At 34.0% G+C, this 22,916-nt stretch overlaps 1 protein-coding gene across 3 annotated transcripts; it reads left to right on the top strand.

Moving 5' to 3' along the window:
* Window positions 1–2,229: 2,229 nt before the first annotated feature.
* On the top strand, window positions 2,230–22,440 carry gpr55a (G protein-coupled receptor 55a). 3 transcript variants are annotated; one of them, XM_051128862.1, is made up of 3 exons: window positions 2,230–2,336; window positions 7,149–7,369; window positions 18,729–22,440. In XM_051128862.1, exons 2-3 carry the CDS (start codon window positions 7,351–7,353, stop codon window positions 19,727–19,729), a joined length of 1,020 nt encoding a protein of 339 aa, XP_050984819.1. In that variant the 5' UTR covers window positions 2,230–2,336; window positions 7,149–7,350; the 3' UTR covers window positions 19,730–22,440. The 3 variants fall into 3 exon arrangements, with proteins under 3 accessions (XP_050984819.1, XP_050984818.1, XP_050984820.1); XM_051128861.1 differs by lacking the exon at window positions 2,230–2,336 and adding an exon at window positions 6,435–6,884; XM_051128863.1 differs by lacking the exon at window positions 2,230–2,336 and having other exon boundaries at window positions 7,083–7,369.
* Window positions 22,441–22,916: the final 476 nt, after the last annotated feature.

Here is a 22,916-nt window from a genome sequence, read left to right as displayed (position 1 = left end):
TTTTTAATCAGTTTTCAATTTTATTTTAAGTTTTAGTAATTCTGTTATGTTTTCTTTTCATTTGTTTTAGTTTTTTTTTAAATATTTAACATTTGTAATATTAAATATTTTTGTAAATATTGCTATTTTTTTAAATACATCTTAGATTTAATTGATTTTTATTTCATTTTTAATTAAAAAGTTTAGTTACAATTAACATTTCTCATTTTCATTAATGCTTTTTTAAATTTTTTCATCTAACATTTGTATTTTATTTTAATTAATGATTTAAAAGTGATATTTAATAGTTTTGTTTCAGTCATAAATAACCACATTCTTTGTAACACTCTGTTCTCTACAGTCAGCTGATTACTCAGGGTTAAAACGTTCCGTAGGGTTAAAATAATAAACATTAGATAAGCACACTTTTGTAGCAATTTTGTTATGTGCTTTTATCTTTTTATTATTTTTTTTTATTTAAATATATTTTTAAATGTTATTTTTTAAATATTTCTTAGATTTAACTGGTTTTTATTTAATTTACTTAAAAATTTAGTTAAAATGAACATTTCTCATTTTAACTAATGTTTTTTAAAATTTTATCTAATATTTGTATTTTATTTTAATTAACTATTTGAAAGTGATTTTTAATAGTTTTACTGTCAATCAAAAATAACAACACATTCTTTTAACACCCTGTTCACTAGTCAGCTGATTACTCAGGGTTAAAATGTTTCGCAGGGTTAAAATAATAAACATTAGATAAGCACACTTTTGTAGGTTTAGACTTTTAAAAAAGAAAATGTAATTTATCTTAATTTATTTTAAATATGATTTGAGGTTTTGCTTTGAAAATAAGTTTTTGTCTAATATTATGCATAAATCTAACCAATCTTAGTGAGGTTTATGCTTAAAACAAGAATAATAAAATACAAAACCACACTAAAAACTCTAAAATATTTTAGTCTTAAAATTCTTAGTCAACCCATGTTATTTTAGTATCGTTTATACACTATTATAGTATTAATATTTTCATTTTTAAATCAGTTTTCAATTTTAAGTTTTAGTAATTTTTATGTGCTTTTATCTTTTTATTAGTTTTTTAAATATTTAACATTTTAATATTAAATATATTTTTAAATGTTATTTTTTAAACATTTCTTAGATTTAAATGATTTTTATTTCATTTACTTAAAAATATAGTTGAAATGAACATCTGATCTTCATTAATGCTTTTTAAAATTGTATCTGATATTTGTATTTTATTTTAATTAACTATTTAAAAAGTGATTTTTAATAGCTTTACTGTCAATCAAAAATAACAACACATTCTTTGTAACACCCTGTTCACTAGTCAGCTGATTACTCAGGGTTAAAATGTTTCGCAGGGTTAAAATAATAAACATTAGATAAGCACAATTTTGTAGTTTTGGACTTTTAAAAAAGAAAATGTAATTTATCTTAATTTATTTTAAATATGATTTGAAGTTTTGCTTTGAAAATAAGTTTTTGTCTAATATTATGCATAAATCTAACAAATCTTAGTGAGGTTTATCTTAAAACAATAATAAAATACAAAACCACACTAAAAACTCTAAATTCTTTTAGTCTTAAAATTCTTAGTCAACCCATGTTATTTTAGTATCATTTATACACTATTATAGTATTAACATTTTCATTTTTAAATCAGTTTTCAATTTTAAGTTTTAGTAATTTAGTTATGTGCTTTAATCTTTTTATTTTTTTCTAATATATATATTTAACATTTTTAATATTAAATATATTTTTAAGCTTTTAATGCTTTTTAAAGTTTTATCTGATATTTGTATTTTATTTTAATTAACTATTTGAAAGTGATTTTTAACAGTTTTACTTTCAGTCAAAAATAACAACACATTCTTTGTAACACCCTGTTCTCTACAGTCAGCTGATTACTCAGGGTTAAAAAGTTCTCTCTCTCTCCTGCTTGGCCAAAAGCTTTCCGTCTAATCCCATTGTGCTCTTGCTGATTAACACACACTGACAAGCACACAACAGCGTGGACACGCGCAAATCAGAATGTGCATGTAACCACAAACACATTTACCAAAAAATAATCCAAAACCTTCCACTGAAGCACAAATGTCAGTCACATGGAATAACATGCATCAAGCACAGAAGTAAATTAGGCAAATCTGAGTCAGGCAATTTCTGTCAAAAAAAAGACAGAAACGCCTCTTACCATTACCTAGTCAAGCCAAGTACCAGTATTACATTACAAGGAGAAAGAGCATGCATACCTGAGAGAGAAAGGATTAAGGATTACAGGACGTTTCTGTGCGTGTGTCTAATCTAACCATACTTTGGGGCCGAATAATGTAAGTTAAACCTTCTGTTAGCAGTACGATTTGGATTTGGGTTTGCATATTGCCATATATTTTTAGATTCACATAGACAGCTAGGTGAATGTGTGTGTGTCAGAGTGCTCAGAGATAGTGGGTGTATAAACAAAGCCTGCTGTCAGTATTGAATTTTGGGATGGAATGTGGATTCACTGAATCCTCGGAATCCTGCGGTCACGTAATGCCAATGGAAAGAGCGTTGCGTCAATGTGACAGGCACACCTTACTCTTATAAACTTCATCTGTTAAGAACAGGTGTGCCTCAGTTCTATAGGCTACATGAAAAAACACCCCAGCCTTGTCTAAATGATCATCAGCAGTGCGATCAAGGTCCATGTGGCACGTTGATAACCGTTTTACTTTTATAATACTTATTCATTAACTATATGTGAACAAATATTATTTGTGCTGTTGCTCTGGTCTTTCATATTAGCTTGTAAAATTGCTACATTTTTTAGCATACACTCTTAAAAAGAAAGATTCTTTATTGGCACTGATGGTTCCATGAAGAACTTTGAACATCAATGAACGTTCTTTAAAGTGGAAAAAGGTTCTTTAGATTTTTAAAATGTTCTTCAAAATGGTTCTTTTAAGAACTGTTAACTGAAAGGTTCTTTGGGGAACCAAAAATGGTTCTTCTATTGCACCACTGCAAAAAAACACCCCTTTGGACCATTTATTTTTAAAAGTGTATGCAAATGTATTTTATTGTTAGCATTGATACTAACAATAATGAGAGGGAACGATGGCATTTCAATTGAAGTATTTCTTGAAAACCAGCTGAAGAGCAGCTTAAGTAAGACTGTGAGAACAGTTAAATGCCCAAACAGGCTGTTTTCGTAAGCATTTTCGTGGTTTTGTGAGTCATTATCAGCGGAACTTGAGGTTTGTCGTCATCTAGTGGTGAGGTTTGGTTCTCCCTTTTGCAGGAGGCCCCTACTATAGGCCACTTACTGTACATGCCTGAGAAAAAGAAGAATGTTACTTATTAAAAGGAAGTCAGAATTTGTTTTTTTCGTGCCATTTCACAAACTTTATGTCTTTATCTGAGCTAAGAAAAAAAATGTTTTAAGAACGTTTTGCTAATGTTTCATTACGACACTATTTTAAATTAATGAAATACATAATTTATTGGAATGTTATTTTGTATGTTCTCTGGACATTTTGAAGCAAATAGCACATGTACATCACAAAAACACCTATTTGAAGTCTGCATTTACATTTGCTCATCTGCAATATGTCTACAGAACGTTTCCTATCAAATGTCAGACAGACACTTATTAGATGTCTTTAAGATGTTTATGATTTAGAATATATGTAAAACTGACATCTTACAGACGTCAGTCAGATGTTTGTACACAGCAGATGCTTTCCAGATCTTTAACAGACATCTTGCAGATGTACGTGTGCTATCTAGTCACTTTAATAAAACGTTAGATATATGTCCAACTGAACAGTGCCATTTTGAGAACATCAGATTAAAGATTGTTGATCTGGAAAGCATCCGCTGTGTACAAACATCTGACAGACGTATTTAAGATGTCAGTTTTACATACATTACAAATCTTAAAAACAGCTAATAAACATCTATTTGACATCTGATAGGAAACGTCCCATAAAGGGTTTGCACTTACACTACGGTTTGCACAGCCGTATTGGATTGCTTGTACGGTTAATATACTACTGAATACGTTGTTCTGCTAATTTATGCTGTCTAAACCACAAAAAAAAAATGTGTTGAAGCTGCTAAATCATATAGAGAAGGACTACGTAAGCAGGAAATGGTGCAATATTTTGACAAACTAAAGTTAATAGGTGGTAAAGACACATATGTGCACTATTAACTATTATAAGCCTGATATTTCACTTACCATAATATTTTCTTTAAATGATAAGAACAAAAACAAACGTTGTCAAAATCCTTGCAATCAATCCTGGTTCAGTTTGTCCAACCACAAATGGTTTTTGTTCCTCAGACTCTCTTTTTGCACTCTTCTCGTTGATTTGTTATAACTTTTTGTAGTCTATATTAGGCTACTCCAAATGTATTTCCCAGTCTGACTGATTAGTACAGTCCAAAACATGACAATAACTGACCATTTTTACCAGCAATAATCAGCAAAATACACAAGTTTTGGTCAATTCAGTGGCATTGTTTACATTCAGTGCCGTCAATTTGGCCGAATGATGACCCGTTGTGAAAACACTCCATAGAGTACACTAATAAATACCTCTTGCGTATGTAAATGCAAATGAAGTCTCAGTGATGTACGTGTGCTATCAGGGATAACGTTGAACAAACTTTTTATTAACTGTTTAACTGTCACCGTCCCACCTGTGGGACGCTTGGCGCTCTTTTTTTCATTGTCCTTTTTCTCTATCAAATATTTTAGTAATCATCATAAATTATATGTCATTTGAAAGCTTAGAAGCCCAAAAATCATCCTATGAAAATCGGACAATGAAATCGGACATTGCGTTACCATGAAAATGGTACTGTAAAATCTTTTGGCGGTCTCCTCCCCCTTAGCAGCAGTGTCAAGTGTCATATTACAAAATGCATTATGGTCTTTTAGAATCCAAATTTTTTATAATCTTGACAGAAAACATGTCATTGGAAAGGTCTGAGTCTCAGGATTTCATATTTAGTGGTTATTTTGTAATAGAAGTAAAATTGACAGAGAAATTTAGATGTTTGTGACAGAAAAATGCATAGAGTTTGTATGGCACCCGGTGGCTGTTTGTGGTATAACGCCCCAAACAAACTTTACAGGAACCTCAATTTTTGTCATATCAACTTCAAATTTGGAACATAACTTATTTAGACGGAATGCTTCAATTTGATATCAAATTTAGGGTAAAACCTGTTATGTAAAATATGTATTTTATATAACATAAAATAAAAATGGTACAGTGCATTTTCTTTTTAGTAAATTTTTGAAAAAATTCCACTTCTGGCATAATCTGCTGACTGTCTTCTTTGAAAAGAGACCAACCTTAGATCTGTATTTCAATGTGTTCATGAATTACAATAATTTAACTTCGGATAGTTTTGAAATCGGAATTGCGTTACCATGGAAATGGTACTGTAAAATCTTTTGGCGGTCTCCTACCCCTTAGCTGCAGTGTCAAGTGTCATATTACAAAACGCATTATGGTCTTTTAGAATCCAAACTTTCTATAATCTTGACAAAAAACATGTCATTGGAAAGGTCTGAGTCTCAGGATTTCATATTTAGTAGTTATTTTGTAATAGAAGTAAAATTGACAGAGAAATTTAGACGTTTGTGACAGAAAAATGCATAGAGTTTGTATGGCACCCGGTGGCTGTTTGTGGTATAACGCCCCAAACAAACTTTACAGGAACCTCAATTTTTGTCATATCAACTTCAAATTTGGAACATAACTTATTTAGACTGAATGCTTCAATTTGATATCAAATTTAGGGTAAAACCTGTTATGTAAAATATGTATTTTATATAACATAAAATAAAAATGGTACAGTGCATTTACATTTTTGAAAAAATTCCACTTCTGGCATAATCTACTGACTGTCTTCTTTGAAAAGAGACCAACCTTAGATCTGTATTTCAATGTGTTCATGAATTACCATAATTTATCTTCGGATAGTTTTGAAATCGGACATTGCGTTACCATGGAAATGGTACTGTAAAATCTTTCGGCGGTCTCCCCCCCTTAGCAGCGGTGTCAAGTGTCATATTACAAAACGCATTGTGGTCTTTTAGAATCCAAACTTTCTATAATCTTGACAAAAAACATGTCATTGGAAAGGTCTGAGTCTCAGGATTTCATATTTAGTGGTTATTTTGTAATAGAAGTAAACTTGACAGAGAAATTTAGACGTTTGTGACAGAAAAATGCATAGAGTTTGTATGGCACCCGGTGGCTGTTTGTGGTATAACCTCAATTTTTGTCATATCAACTTCAAATTTGGAACATAACTTATTTAGACGTGAGGCTTCAATTTGATATCAAATTTAGGGTAAAACCTGTTATGTAAAATATGTATTTTATATAACACAAAATAAAAATGGTACAGTGCATTTTCTTTTTAGCAAATTTAAACTTATATAACTTACTAATATTTTATTTTTTTGAAAAAATTCCACTTCCGGCATAATCTGTCTGTCTCTGAAAAGAGACCAACCTTAGATCTGCATTTCAGTGTGTTCATGAATTACAATAATTTAACTTCGGATAGTGCACTTTCAAGCCTATTTAAAAAAATGGGGGGTGACAGTTAAAGGGTTAACATTACTGTAAGAACGTGTGTTCGTAACTGTGAGAGAATATTAATAGAACATTAGCCAATATTCTGAGATCGTTCTGTAAACAGGGATCTTTCTGTGTAGTATGACGGTAAAACCGTGGCGTACCGCATCACAGATATACATCGGAACAATAGTTCATACACTGACAGCCGTTGTTATTGTTTGTCATTTCATTCTGTGCCTCACCATACCTGTTTAACGGCTAAACAAGTGAACACAAACCTACACTGAAGTAAGCTCGTTTATTTATCATATCTGTTTAAGTTATGAGCTTCGAGCTAATTGTCTTACTGTTTACATTTCGCTAAAAATCTTGTCTAACAGAAAGTTCTTCACGCCATACAGTATGACAACATGCCGCATAATCAGTTACAAAATGACTCGTGCAGTTTTGTGTGTGTAAAGTGTAGTTATATGGCTTCTCGTTTGACTAAACCCACAAACACACCACGCTCGCTTGCGCTGCAGAGTCTGAGTGTAGTTTCTCTTTTGCCAGAATACCCTCACCAGTTTCTGTCAGAGTTCAGCTTGTCTGCAACGGAAACACTAGAAACAGAACCCACTCCACCAACGGACAGCGGCACGCGATGCTTCAGCGACATTTTTCACAACTCATCTCCCGTGAGGACCTACAACTTGCCTTAAAGTGTGGATAACGGCAGACGACGGCGAAGAATAATCATTTACTGGCAGTGGCAATGAGCTCCAGTACTTCAGGTGAGTAACCCGCGTGTCTCTACATATAACAACTTACTGTGGTAACCACAGTTTCCGCCAAAATCCAAGGGTATCTAAACGATCGTGATATGCATGTTGGTTTTATTTTTTTAAGTTAATATCTACGACGTTGTAAATACAAAATGTGATCTACAGATATGTACCGTTTCAGCTCACTTTAATTCTGAAAATAATAATGAAAAATATTGTAACATCATCTACTTCTTTCTGTAATTTCACACTTATTATTAACTATAATAAGTGTGCATTCAAATGCATTCAAAGTGTTAAATTCATCAAATAAATTAGGCAGCAATTAAAATGCTCACATTTTAGTGTGGCAACTATAGAAGAAAGAAGTCAAAACTAAAAGAAAAACCCCTGGGAGACCACATTTCCATTTGCCGCCTTCATCTGTGATATCATCAGAGAATTTCCAGTGATTGACTTTTGACTTTTAGTCACCTTATAGATCTAACCTACATTTGGGTAGATTTGACCTCATGTTTGGATGGAAAAGCTGCTCTTGAATCTTATCTGCAAAATGTTATCTATTTGACACATTCACAATGAGAAGTTTGAATAACATACCACCTGACCATGTTTCTGATCAGTACTAAAGTAATTCAGTATTTAATTATACAGGGATGTGGTTAGTTCCAGTCAACAGTTATTTGCATGCACATTTTCATATTGTTTGTTTTAGATCATGTATAGGATATACGATGCTCATCTGTACAACTCAGGATTGGTGCTCAGAACTTAAATACCTGTTCACAGTAAGAATGATAACTGTAAGGATACCAAGGCAGGATAAAGTTGTGTTTATTTTAAACATGTGCTGCTTATGTCATCTGCCACTTTAAATGGTCAAGGTTTTTAAAGGTTGGGTGGAGTCTGTGCCATTATAGTTGGTTGTTATTGTTATCTGTGTATTCAAATATATTACAGTAGTAATCATGAAACTGCATCTTAACATTCAAAAATGATTATTCAGGAGAGACAATTAATTTAAAACCATTTTGGAACATAGCGTGAGACACGCAAACAAACAGTTGAAGCGTGATATCAACTTGATAAATGTGTTAAAATTTAGGCAGCACATTTCAGGCAGGATGTGCTTTCAAAATGAAGCTTGACAGACCTCAAAACTTCACTCCATATCGACGAAAACAGTGTGGGTAGATGATCCCAAGATATTGGTCAGGACAACAGCAGTAGTTCCGACAAACTTGAGTAAACTAGAACCATGATGTCATTAGTGTACATGCAAGTGTATACTCTGTTCTTTATGTCAACCAAAAAAACTGGTTCCTGATTTCTTTAACATGTATAAATATTTAAGGCAGACATTTGTGTTTCAGCTTTTAATGAAGTCAAACCCAAAGATGTTTGATTATCACTACAACAATCACCATATGTTGAAATATAAAACATTATCTAACAGTCATCTTTGTTCCACTGAAAGCTATTACATTGCTAACTGGCTTAGAATGAGTACAATGTGGGTCTATAATTAATTCATAAAGTCAGCTAGTCCACTTTACAGTCATAGATCTTTTTTGCACTATAATGGATAATGTTTAGGAGGACTGAAAAGTAGAAATGTGAAGCTTATTTTACATTGTATTAATACATGAAAACGTATTTGAACTGTGGAGTTGTAACCATTTGTAATCTCAAAAGAAGTTTCCAATGCTTCATCCTGAATTTGCCTATTTATACTACAGACTTAAAATATGTACTCTTTGAGAAGAAAAAGTACACACTTTTGAGTGTTTACCAGAAGAGTAAGCAAGCTATGGGACATTCTGTCACGTCATATAATTGCATCTGTGAATCGCATGCATCCTGTCACTGTAAACTGGCCAGTCAATCTTGTCACATTTAACATCCTCCGCATTTCATTTAACTTCCTACTGTATCAGAGAGAAAAGAAGTAGCATGTTGATCTGCCAGCTGTGGGTCTTTCATGCATAGAACTCTGCTCATATTTTTTGCATAATAATGCATTTAAAAGGTAACGGCCAAAATAGATGTTTAGTAACTCAAACCCCTTTAACACTTTTTTTTAGTAGTTCTGAACCAAATCCTTTCCCCAAATTGCAATATCTGTGTGTAATATTAGCTGTTAGAATGTCCACAGATCCACATTTCTGTTTCACATCTACAGGAAACAGTAGACCATCCGGGAACTTTTCAATATACTATGCTTTGGGACACACTTATTCAATTTTCTATTTACGATGGATAGTGTGCACATTCAGGTGTAAGGCAAGGCTCACCAGCCATTTTGGGATCCAAAAAGAACCATTATTTGTTAGTGTGAAGAATGTTTTATAGTTCAATAATATTACATAAAAAAAGCATAAACAACCTTTGTGCACGCCCTTTTCGCACATCACACCTTTCCCAACTTAAACATTGCAAACACAGGTCTTACGAGTCTATAAAAAATGAAAACATGTCTCAACAGTTAAAAGTAGACAGCTTTTAATTAAACACCCAACAGAAATACTTTTAACTAAGTTTAGCTCAGCTGTTGAGAAAAAAAAATGTCTGTCATATAGACTGAAACCCAAACATTCAATCAAAAGCCTCAATCTTGCACTCTAAATAAATGCTGGGTTAAAACTACCCAATTTGGGTAATTTTAGCAACCAAATGCTGGGTCAAATATGGTAGGTTAAATCTTTGACCCAACATGCTGAGTTGTTTTATTTAACTCAACTATTAATTAAAAATTACTACATTGCTGGTTAAAAACAACCTGAAATAAGTTTGAAATTAATAATAATAAAACACACAGAGAATTACTAGAGGCTGCATTGTTTTAATTAACTCAAATATTGATGAAAAATTACAATTCCTGGCTTAAAGGGGTCATCGGATGCCCATTTTCCACAAGTTGATATGATTCTTTAGGGTCTTAATGAAAAGTCCCTAATATACTTTGATTAAAAATTCTCAATGGTTTTGTAAAATAACACCCTTTTTACCTTGTCAAAATCAGCTCTGCAAAAATCGTCTCATTCTTTGGGGTTGTTCCTTTAAATGCAAATGAGCTCTGCTCACTCCACCCCTCTCTTCTCTCTGTGGAATGACGATCTTGTTTACTTTAGCCGCATTTAGCCGCATTTAGCCACGTTTAGCCGCTAAACTTCCTAACTACCACGTTATAAGGAAAGCCGATCGCAAAGATTCATTAAAAACGCTTATATTCACTTCTGCTGTAAGTGAAGCTGGATCATAAATGATTTGCGCAAACATAGACGGATATATGTAGATCGGGAGGTGCATTCCATTCACAAACAAACATAATCCACTGCATCTTCAGCGGCTCAGATGTCGGGAGTAAATGACGACCACTATGTTCATTATTACATCCAGCAACACAACACCTCAATCGCTCAATCGGAGATATTCTTGTCTAACTTACATTCCTGCTTCGGCATCGAAACAAGGAAGTTGCTTGTGTCAATCAACTATTGTGGGAGCGGCCTCTGTCGGTGTGACGCCACACCGACAGGCATCTGAGAACGGCTCGATTTGAAAAAGGGGATATTATTTTTACAGATTCATTAAAAACCACTGCATGGATTTTTATCATTATAGGGTAGATTTGTACATACACTGCCAACACACATTAATGTTCAAACAACATGAAAAAGTGAACATAGCATCCGATGACCCCTTTAAAATGAACCAAAAATAGGTTGGAAATTAAAAAGCAGATATAGAATTACTAGAGTCAACAGTAATAATTAAAAGGTGAACATTTGTTAATAAGTGAAAACACCCACCCAGATAGCACATGTATGTCTGCAAGATGTCTGTTAAAGATCACATGATCTGGAAAGCATCTGCTGTGTATAAACATCTGACAGACATCTGTAAGATGTCAGTTTTACGTACATTCTAAATCATAAACATCTTAAAGACATCTAATGTCTATTTGACAACTGATAGGAAACGTCCTATAAATGTATTGCAGATAAGCAAACAATCTAAAAAATACGTCTTGCAGATGTAAATGCAGTCATATCGGAATTCATGCAACTTTTACGTCAATCTAGTTTAACATTCGATTCTCCACTTGTGGGAGTTATTCCAAAGATTTTACATGCCCAAATTTATCAAAACAGTAAGCAGTTACAATGATGTGTCAGAACTAAGTGTTACAGTGACAACTGAATATAGAATCAAAATGAGGGTATACATCATAAAAGTTTCAAAACCATTCTTTTTTGTCACACCCTTGTCTTTATTTTTCATATTGCCTGCACAAAAACTTGCTGGCTTCTGCGGCAGATCACACGATAAATAAATGCAAAAACGCTTACTTTATTTCCTCCATGTTTACTTCCATATGACAGTGTGCTGAGAAAGTGATTGCCAAGTCCACCAGAAACCCCCCACTGCAGAACACAAGATCTAGAGGCCGGGGTTAGATCCGCATCTAGTGGGTGGAGATGGTGGTTTAGGGGGTGGAGATGAGTGGTTTAGGGATTAGGGGGTGGAGACGGGTAGGTTTATGTATATGTAAGGTGGGAGGAGTTGGATCTGGATCCAACCTCGCCTACTGGATTTTGTGTTCTGCAGTGAGGACCTTCTCAATTGTGATTGGGCTAGTTTTAAGAAGCAGTTGGGTGGATTTTGTTGTGAAACCCTGGCAACCCTGTACATATTGTTTTTGTGTGTGTTTGTGCGTGTGTGCATGCAAGTCATTTCAGAATCATTATCTGTTCTGATCTGAAAAATAGTTGAGCACTAAGGATTGCAGTGTCAACATTACGCTGTAGACTGAGCTTTAAAGGTGCAGTATGTAATACTGACAGCTAGCAGGTGAAATAGGTACTGCAGTTTAAAAAGCAAACTATTGGAAAGCATTGTTTCTCCTCAGACTCAACACTCAACACAGGTTGCCAGATTAAGAAAATGTAACAGGAAAGATCACAATTGACCCTGCTCAAACAGTTTGACTGATAGACTGACCAATCATAATGCTGAATTCGCCATTTTGTCCAACAAACAAATCAGACAGGAGAGTAGATTAACTTGGTGGACGTAAACTAAAAAAATGGTGCATTTCTGCGGTTGAAATAAAATATGTTCTGATGTTCATTCATGTTTATTTTGTGCTTTATGTAAATAAGATACGACGATCGATTCATGCCGATTAGTCGCACATAACCAGACCTTCAGACTGAAGGCAGAAGGTCTGGGAACTTTGGCCGCTTTGAATGGCCAAGGCCCGGCCAAGAGGCCATACGACTGATGTGTCAGATCTCGTTTAATTTTGTGCCGTGTCATGTTTAGGGCCGTGGAAATGTCACCACAATAACAGAATGGTGCGTAAAACTCTTGGACGTATTTTAAAGATTCTATGCCGCAAACTTTACATTTTTCACATACTTTTGAAAATCCAGCATTTAGTTGATCCGGCTTTCTTCTTTCATGAGGGGGTTTGGCGCCACAGCATTTTTGTTTCCAGGCGGAATGTTAAAGAACGCGACACAGACGTCTCCCGGAAATCCTGTATAATCTAACCAATCCAATAACGACTTTGAAACTCCTGAAGTGTTTCCAGCTAAGTGTTTCTTAAGCATTCTACACACTGCACAATTTCAGCAATCCTATAAGATCGTTGCTGATCACACTGTGCAACATGGATCTAATAAACTTGGGTACGACACATATGTAAACTGTATGATGATGACACTTATTGACTTGTAGTCTACAATGCACATTCACATAAAAGAATAAAACATCATCCGCATGTGCTAGTGATAAACAAAAATAGCATAATGAATCACACTTTGGCAGTTGTAGTTTTTATGTCCCGAAAAAAAGTGGAAGCGGCAAAAGAGGAAGGAATAAGAGCTTGAGATCAGCAGTTTTAGCACCATGTCACGTTGGTTTCATGTCGCAGTTTTATTGGCTGGTCAGTAAACGCGCGGGTCGTGGCAGCAAGTACACCGTGCATTGACCAGGCTGAATTTCTGACACTGTCAGAAAATGATCGTAGACTGTCTTTGCTCATAAGACCGTGACAATGGACGTCTTTGAACCTTTCTCACTGTACTACATAGGACCACCCTAATAAAAAAGTCATAGATTTAAAATGCATTTTATGCAATTATACTAAGTATAGTTCAGGTTAACATATTTACTGACATATGGCTTGAGACTTACTGATATTCAAATTTTATGTTAAAGGAGTCCTATTATGCTCTTTAACAGAGTCTTGATTTTGTTTTGGGGGTGTACTAGAACATGCTTTCATGCTTGGTGGTTCAAAAAATGCATTATTTTTAACATAATTTACATTATTACAATACATTTCTCCCAGCCTGGCACAAATGACTCGATTAGTTCCAGGTTCCGCCTTCCGAAAAAAAAAACGAAATTTGTTGTGATTGGTTAGCTGTCCCACTGCGTTGCGATTGGCGAACAGCTTAGACGGTGTTTCAGTACTGCCACGCCTCTTGTCAAAGAAGCAAGTTCTGTGTACAACTGTTAGCGCAAGCTAGATTAAAGTGATTCTTACATTTTAAATATGATTGGAGGGTGTTTTAAATAACACACTACAGTAGTGTTGGGTCGTATAATGTATTTAATTATTTACATACTTAGTTTCATTGCCTGAAACCAGCTCCAGCATAAGGCTAAAAGCCACCTAACATTATCAAAGAACAGCATCACTGATTAGCCTAGCCTTTTATAGTGCAAGTTTATGCATTTTAAAAAAACACTCGTTTTTAAACACGTCTGCGGCGCATTATGGCTCCGATGCGGCAATATCTCCCTTTGGAGTGGACTTTGAGATTTGTAACTTTGTAGATCTTTTATATGCCCAAAGATACACACCACACACTGACTAAAGTTCAACAAGTGAAAAAGCATAATAGGACCCCTTTAAAAAAGTTGTAATTAAGCTTTATTTGGAGTACTTGTGCCCAATGCACAAGCCTAAAATATGTCACTATTGATGAGGATTGTATTATCTTTAAATAATATCGGTCTTTAAATGCTAAATATTTAAACTGTACCTAAAAGTTTACTTGCAATAGTTCCACTTTAGCACAATCAAATATACTTAAGTATATCTTTAGTCGGACTTCAGCACTACTTTCGCAAAATTAAAGTGCATTAAGTACAAAATTAGTTTTTCCAATTTAGCAGACTTTAAAAATACCAGTTTAGTATACTAAAAGTACAATTGCAGGGTAGTTTTTATTAAGTACATAATATGTAAATGTATTTGTAGTATACATGTAATAAATGTATTTTAAATACATTTTGGTATATTTATTTTTCACTGAGGGCACAGCATAGGAGCCACGATCACAGAAATCCCCACGATTGTTTCGAGATGCCAATTTTTGTCTGGCACAGCCGGAAATTATGCAGTGTGATTTGGGCTTTATGCATCAGACATTTAGCCAGCGTTCCGTGGGCGTGACATCTAAGGCTGAGACTACGTGCCAATTAATCTTATAAGGCAATACGGTGATCTGTCACAACACATTAAAGAGCCATAAAACTGTGTTTATTTCTTAAACAAATGACAACATGAGACTTTGTTTTATACCAGTGGTAACGTGCTATGTCTTGTTTGTCTACATTATGTCAGTTTCCTTTTTGTTCCACAATGTATTTTTTACCTTGTGAAAACATGATGTGTAGTGTGAGAACAGCATTGTTTGCCTCACATAGTAACAGTAACAAAGAAGGCCGGGTTTTTGCGAAAGGGTCATTTTCCAATGAAAGGCAACAAGCCTTATACACTATAAATCAATGAGCTGAGCCACGTTTTAATATGCCTCTGAAAATATGACACTTTTTAAATGGATGCTGAGGCTTTTTAGGTCGGGTAGAATCTGTGATCTCTGACCCAGTTAATTTGCTGGCTTCCGTGGCTGCAATATGCTGTGTTTTCCCCCTAACTGGCAACTCGGGATGTTAAAAAAAATTTGGCTGTGGGCAGTATCACACAGACTGAAACAATTAGGCCGTGTACATAATGTTTCATGAGTGATAACCTCATTTAAATTATTGTTTCATATGTGCATGGAACAGCAGTCACTCCTGAATTTGTAACCATAGCAACATTTTGGCATCTTTTTGGCTAAAGACTCTTTTTGTCCTTCGATTTTAACTAAACTACCACTGATAGATGTGCTGCATTTTGTTTACGCTGCTTTAGAGAGTGCCGTCTTGCAGTGTTGCCATGTCCTCTTTTTTACAAGCGCATTTAGGAATGTCGTTTGGTCTTAGCTCATAAAGCTAGGCACTTCATGGGGTTAAAGTGATCTGTTATGATTTTTTTTGGTGTTATAAAACATAAAGCTTTTGGGTGTTTTAGTGCAGTGGTTCTCAACTCCAGTCCTCGGGGCCCACTGCTCTGTACATTTTGTATGTTTCTGAATCTGACACAGTCAGTTCAGTTCATGTAACTTTTTTTCTAACAAGCTGATATGAAGTGTGTTAAATGAGGGAGACGTGCAAAATGTGCAGACCAGTTGGCCCTGAGGACTGGAGTTGAGAACCACTGTTTTAGTGCTTTTTGTGCTTGTCCTTGTTTGTTGTTTTTTTTTTCTATGAAGATCTGGCAACATTGACACTTTATCACAGGGCTTGTGAGTGCAACAGGCCCTGTGTAAAAATGTGCTTGCTTAAGACTTATGTCACTGTTATATTCTTGCATCTCACATACAGACGATGACACATTTCTGATGCGTGTTTAAATATGTCATTAACTACCCAGATAGCACACGTACGTCTGCAAGATGTCTGTTAGAGATCTCTTGATCTGGAAATCATCTGCTGTGTACAAACGTCAGGCAGACGTCTGTAAGATATTAGTTTTACATACATTCTAAATCATAAACATCTTAAAGACATATAATAGACGTCTATTTGACATAGGATAGATGCATCCAATAGATGCATTGCAGATGAGCAAACTACATGAAAAATACGTCTTGCAGATGTAAATGCAGACGTCAAATAGTCTCTGAGATGTACGTGTGCTATCAGGGTAGTTGTTTAGTTCGGTTCCATACACACTGCACAGAATTTCTTTTAATGCGGTTCATAATAAATATTGCAGAACAAGAGAACATCAGTGCGGAATATTTTGTTTAAAAAAAACCTGAAACTAAGCCGTTCACACAGAAGGCATTATTTCACGCATTTTCTAGAGGGACATCTAGCACTGTTACACTTGTGTCTTGGACAAGAGATGCCTTGTCCAAATACTCACTCTTGCGGTCTTTGCACTTGACCACTTGACCACTTTTATAACGTATTTCCTATATTTGGCCCAAGTGTTCAAGTGAGGATGAAGACCACAAGTGTGTGTTTAACTTTTCATTGTTTTTTTCAGAGCTTTATTTTTATTTTCAATACTTTGTATTTTAAAATCAACATCTGTTCAGTAGTCCCTATAACAGATGACTCAACTTTTTTTTGGTGCTTCTAATTAAGTGATAAAAAGCTGTTGCAAATGTTGTACTAAATAAAGATCACAACTACTCATCTTTGCACCAATAAAACGTGCAACACTTTGTGTTTCTACCAAATTAGATGTAATATCTAAGTAATATAATAATATTTAACTTAATTAAATGAAAGGTTTCTGTGACCTCTCGTGAGATCTCTGCAAAAAAGTCTCACAATTTATTTCTAGAACATGATGCATGATGGGATACACTAAGCCTCAAATACTGCTCCTGAGCGGTATTCAAGATAGTGTGGAGTTAGTGTGCATTAAAGGCACTGCACTTTGGCAATGTTTAAGACCTGAGACAGTCTTGTGCACTTCCTGTCGCGGGCACGCGCTTTCAAGTGGCCAAGACCGCAAGTGTGGGTATTTGGACAAAGCAAGAGACACATGTTTAGACTTTATGCCAGTTTTTTACAGCATCTTAGGTTTTTAAATGAAAAAAAGCACTCTGTGTGATTGGCTTTCGGTCCTTATTAAACTCACACATACATACATGATGTGGTTTTGTTTATAGTTGTTTAACCACATTAAATAATTATAATCGGTTTATAAACATTATTTTAAATATTATGCATATTTTCACAGATTTTATTACTTTGAATAAACATGCATTAGTAGGCCTAATATTTTGCTCAGTGCTCCCTCCTGTGGCCTCAGGAGAGAAGCCAAAAGCTTTTTTTCACCCCAACTTAAATTATGCATTTTAATTTCAAATATAATTCGAATTTTGATAACATTTAAAGGAGAATATAAATTTACAGATAATGTACTCACCCCCTTGTCATCCAAGATTCATGTCTTTCTTTCTTCAGAGGTAAAGAAATTGTTTTTTTTTTTGAGGAAAACATTTCAGCATTTTTCTCCATATAATGGACTGATATGGTGCCCCGAGTTTAAACTTCCAAAATGCAGTTTAAATGCAGCTCCAAGCGATCCCAAATGTGGTTGTAAATGCTCCCAGCCAAGGAATAAAGGTCTTATCTAGCAAAACGATCAGTTATTTTCATAACAATATTACCATTTATATACTTTTTAAAGTCAAATGCTCTTCTTGTCTTACTCTGCCTGAAAACTGTCGAAAAATCTCCCATCTCATGTTCTCTCTGAACTTCAAAATCATCCTATATCACTGTTTTACCTTTTATGTTAAGGGTGTTTGATCTTCTTAACATGTTCACTTTGCATAGACTGGGTCGGAACTTCTGCAGCGATGTAGGATGATTTTGAAATGATTTTTGAAGTTGAGGGAGAACATACGATTGGATGGATTTTCAACATACTCTAACTGTCTTGAACCAGAATACACAGAGTTCAGGGACAGCAAGACAAGATGAGCGTTTGACTTTAAAAAGTATATAAATTGTATTATTTTTATGATACGCTAGATACTTCTTCCTCGGCTGGGATCGTTTACAACCACATTTGGGATCATTTGAATCTGCATTTAAACTGCATTTTGGAAGTTCAAACTTGGGGCACCATAGAAGTCCATTCTATTGAGAAAAATGCTGAAATGTTTTCCTCAAAAAAACAATTTCTTTACGACCGAAGAAAGAAAGACATGAACATCTTGGATGACAAGGGGGAGAGTACATTATCTGTGAATTTTTGTTCTGGAAGTGGACTTCTCCTTTAGTACAAAATTCGAATTTAGGTTTTTCAGTCATTTTGGCAGCCCTAGGCCTTACAGACATTCCGAAACGGAACACACATTTCCAAATAGAATAATCTAAACGGAACGTAAACACCTAGCATGTTTCCTAAATATCTGCAAACATGGTATTTTTATGCCATTTTCAGCTTAGCTATTTCTTTAAAGTCACCTCTTTCTTTCTCTCTCCCAAACAGACGACTGTGATTGGGTGTGTTGGGTCCAGAGGTGTGTCTATGTACCCATTCTGGTTTTCGGTTTCCCTCTGATCCTGGCCGCTCTATGGCAGCTGGTCTTCCGCGTTCAACGCTGGAGCGAATCCATGGTTTACCTCAGCAACCTGATCATCAACGACAGCCTGCTAATGCTGTCCCTGCCCTTTAAAATACATGCCTACAAGAAGCCGTGGACTCTGGGCCATACGTTTTGCTCCTTGTTGGAGAGCCTGCTCTACGTCAACATCTACGGGAGCATCATGCTGAGCGTGTGCATCGCGGTCGACCGATACGTCGCTCTACAATTTCCATTCGCCGCACGACGTTTGCGATCTCCGCGCAAGGCAGTGCTCGTGTGCCTGATCGTATGGATGATGGTCTTTGGATGCAGCTTCCCCATCTACAGACTTCACGAACATGAACAAACAAACCAAACTGCTTACTGCTTCCAGACCTTTTCCAACTCAACTTGGAATAAAAAATGGATTCTGGTATGTATGGAGACAGTGTTTTGTAGCAGCGCTATAGTGATGGTGTTCTGTTCCATGCGCGTGGTGCAAATCCTGCACGGTCTGAGGGAGCGCAACCCTGGAGATTCCAAACTGCGCAACAATAAAAGCATGAAGATCGTTCTTAGCAACCTGGTGGTCTTCCTCACATGCTTCATTCCTTACCACATAGCGGCGCCCATATACTTCCATGCCAAGACGAACAACTGGGTAACGAACACCATCGATCATCTGCGCTACTTCGTTCACATGAGCATATGTATTAGCAACGTGAACATCTTGGCAGATGGCGCATGTTACTATTTCATCCTTAAAGAGAATCTGGAGTCCGCACAGAAAGAGAGGAGAATGGCTATACGTATCAGAGAGACACGCATACGAGGATCGAAGCTTTTGACGTTTGAAGAAATGCATAATGGTTCGTCAAAAAACACTAAAAGTACGGAAATATGTGTGGATACTGGTTTTACGTAAAGATCTACACCAAAACTCATGGAGACCGAATGCTATAGGATGAGTAATCCTACAGGAAAACAGCAAAGGAAGACAGAAGACAATAAGACAAGCTCATATAGATGAGTATGTAGGTGAATGGGAATTATGTACACTTGTAACATAATTTAGAGGCATTTCTATTATTATTTTATGATTACTTTTTTAAAATTAACTCACATAACCCAAAGTTAATGGTTTAAAGTTTATATGAGCCATGATATGAACATTTTGGCCATTTGGAGTAAAAAAAAATCTGATTTTCCCGCCAAAAATCAAAAGAAAGCACTTTTTTTTAAGACAATTAAGCTAATATTGTTACCTTAATAATCATTTACTTTCTTAATTACACTCAAATGATGATTTTCACTGTAATATATATCATTTTTATTAATCTGAATTATTGTAAAAATACTGTTAGCAAATTAAAATCAATTACTTTTTAATTAGTTTATTTTAAGGCAGTAAAGCAAAAAAAATCGCATTGCTGTAATGCAAAATAAAAAATCTTTATTTTAAAAATGATTCTAGAAAAATATAATAATACAAGAATTGAAAAGTAGTTATTTATATTGGTTTTACTGCCTTTAATTTATTAAAAATTAATTGACAGATGAATAAAAAATGTATTACAATGATGAGAATCATCACTGAATAATAATTAACAAAACAGTTGCATTATAGTACTGAGGAATTGGGTAGTAAAATTAGCTTAATTGACTTAAAACAATAATAATTGTAATAATAAAACAATAATAAATAACAGTTAAGCTAATTTTATCACCTTAATTATCATTTACCTTCTTAATTATGCTTAAATTATGATTTTCACTGTAATACATATCATTTTTTATATTTGTAAGAGTACTGTTTGCAATCAGTTCATTTTAAATAAAGGCAGTAAAACTAAAAATATATAAATAAGTTCTCATTACTGTAATGCAAAATAAAAAGTATTTTTTTAGAATTTAGAATTATTCTAGAATAATATAATAATATAAGAACAGAAAAAGAGTTATTTATATTGATTTTACTGCCTTTAATTTATTAAAAATTAATTGATGTATACAGATGAATAAAAATTGTATTACAATGATGAGAATTATCATTGAAAAATAACTGACATAAACAATTGCATTATAGTAGTGGGAATTGGGTGGTAAAATTAGCTTAATTGTCTTACTTAAATATTGTCACAATTAAAAAAAAAAAATTAAATTGAGTCCTAATTTTAGAGTACATTTTATTTGTGCAAAATATGTAATCCTTATTTTTCCTATTATTTTAAGACAGTTAACCTAATATTATCACCTTAATTATCATTTACCCTCTTAATTATGCTTAAATGATGATTTTCACTGTAATATATAATATTTCACTGTTCATATCATTTTTATTTAATCTGTATTATTGTAAAATTACTGTTTGCAAATTAAAAATCAATTAATTTTTAATAAAGGCAGCAATATATATATATATATATATATATATATATATAAATCACTCTAGAATAATAGATAAAAAAAATAGGTATTTATAATGATTTTACTGCTTTTAATTTATTAAAAATTAATTGACATGAATAAAAATTGTATTACAGTGATGAAAATCATCATTTAAAAATAATTAACATAAGACAGATGCATTATAGTAGTGGTAAATTGGGTGGTGAAATGAGCTTAATTGTCCTAAAAATGTTGAAAAATTAAAAATAAATAAATAAATAGAGTCCTAAATTACATTAAATATTTTAATAATTTTTTAAAACATGATTTGTTCAAAGACGATGTTTTGAAACCCATTTTTGTTGTTAGAAATGTCAATGTTTTTATTATTTGTTTGGTCCCAACTCCCATATTCCTCTTCTCACCAGCAGAGGACACACTTCTACTTTCAGGTTTTTTATGGTAAAGCCTGTCAGTCAACAAGAGGTTGATAGGTCACATGGGAGTTCAGTGAGCGTTCATGTTAAAACAAATGATTAACTTCAACACTATCTTCCTACCATAGAATAAGGTTTTAAAGTTGAAGCCAAAGGTTCCTGTTTCGAAGCTGGAAATGTGCATACAAATGTGTTACGAGACAGAGTAAAGGTTAAATGCAGTTGACAGGGAGTGTCTTCTTTTATAGCAGGGAAGTGTTACAAAACGCTATATTTCAGTTTTTCAATGTCATACCAAAGTTAATGTTGTAACCCTGACTGAAAGCATTTCGATTTTTCACAAGATAAATGTCACTCTGCTTATAAGTTTTGAAAATGCTGCCTTTTATATGAGTATTTTTATAAAAGTTCAGCTTGACTTTGATTATCTGTTATAAAGTAAAAGTATATTTTTGAGGTTCTTCACAAAGCACTTGCAGGTACTCCTGATGCCCTGTTTCCATCTCTTTTTACCTGTGTGATATTCATGTTATTTATTGCAATAAATGAGACTTTTTATTAAAATATGTGTGCACCATTTGAGGCATATTCATTTCAGCTTGTGCTGCTACATGACATAAATATGTAGAATATAAACCACGAGAATACATATTTTTAGCTGTGGTAACGTGTTCAAGCACAGTTGGATGCCACAAGTGTTCTCAGTAACACTCCAAAATGTTTTCTCTCAGAAGTAGATTTGCATGAATACAAAACCACACTGAAATGCATTTGCTTAAAGGTTGAAAGTTTTTTCTACTTAAATATCAAGTTGGGGGCATGTTGTCACATCTGTTAGAATTTTATATATTAATTCTACAGTTTATTAAACCCTGGGCTATATTTATGGCTATATTTTCAATATTTGTTGTCTAAAATTGTTTGACATTGGGCAGTCAAAAGATGTAACGTATACATTCAGTACATGTGATGTATAAATGTGAAACAGAAATTAATGTAACAAACACTTGAGTAGTATTTATATTGTTGTCGTTGTTCTTATTATTACTAAAATTAGTAGTAGTATTTGCTCACATAACACTTAAAGATAATGATTGGAGTGAAATTTGTATTTTTTAACATTCACCTTTCAGGTCACATTTTACATACATACATACATAAATTCAAAATTATGTTTTTATTATTTTTTATTATTATTTTCAAGTCAGTTAAGGTACTTTTACCAGCCAAGTCTCTTTACTGTAATGCAGAATGAAGTTTCTTTCTCATTACTGTAAATTAAAAATG

The sequence above is a fragment of the Labeo rohita genome, chromosome 15 (assembly GCF_022985175.1).
Source record: "Labeo rohita strain BAU-BD-2019 chromosome 15, IGBB_LRoh.1.0, whole genome shotgun sequence".
NCBI lineage: Eukaryota > Metazoa > Chordata > Actinopteri > Cypriniformes > Cyprinidae > Labeo > Labeo rohita.
This window is presented reverse-complemented; position numbering and strand designations above follow the sequence as displayed.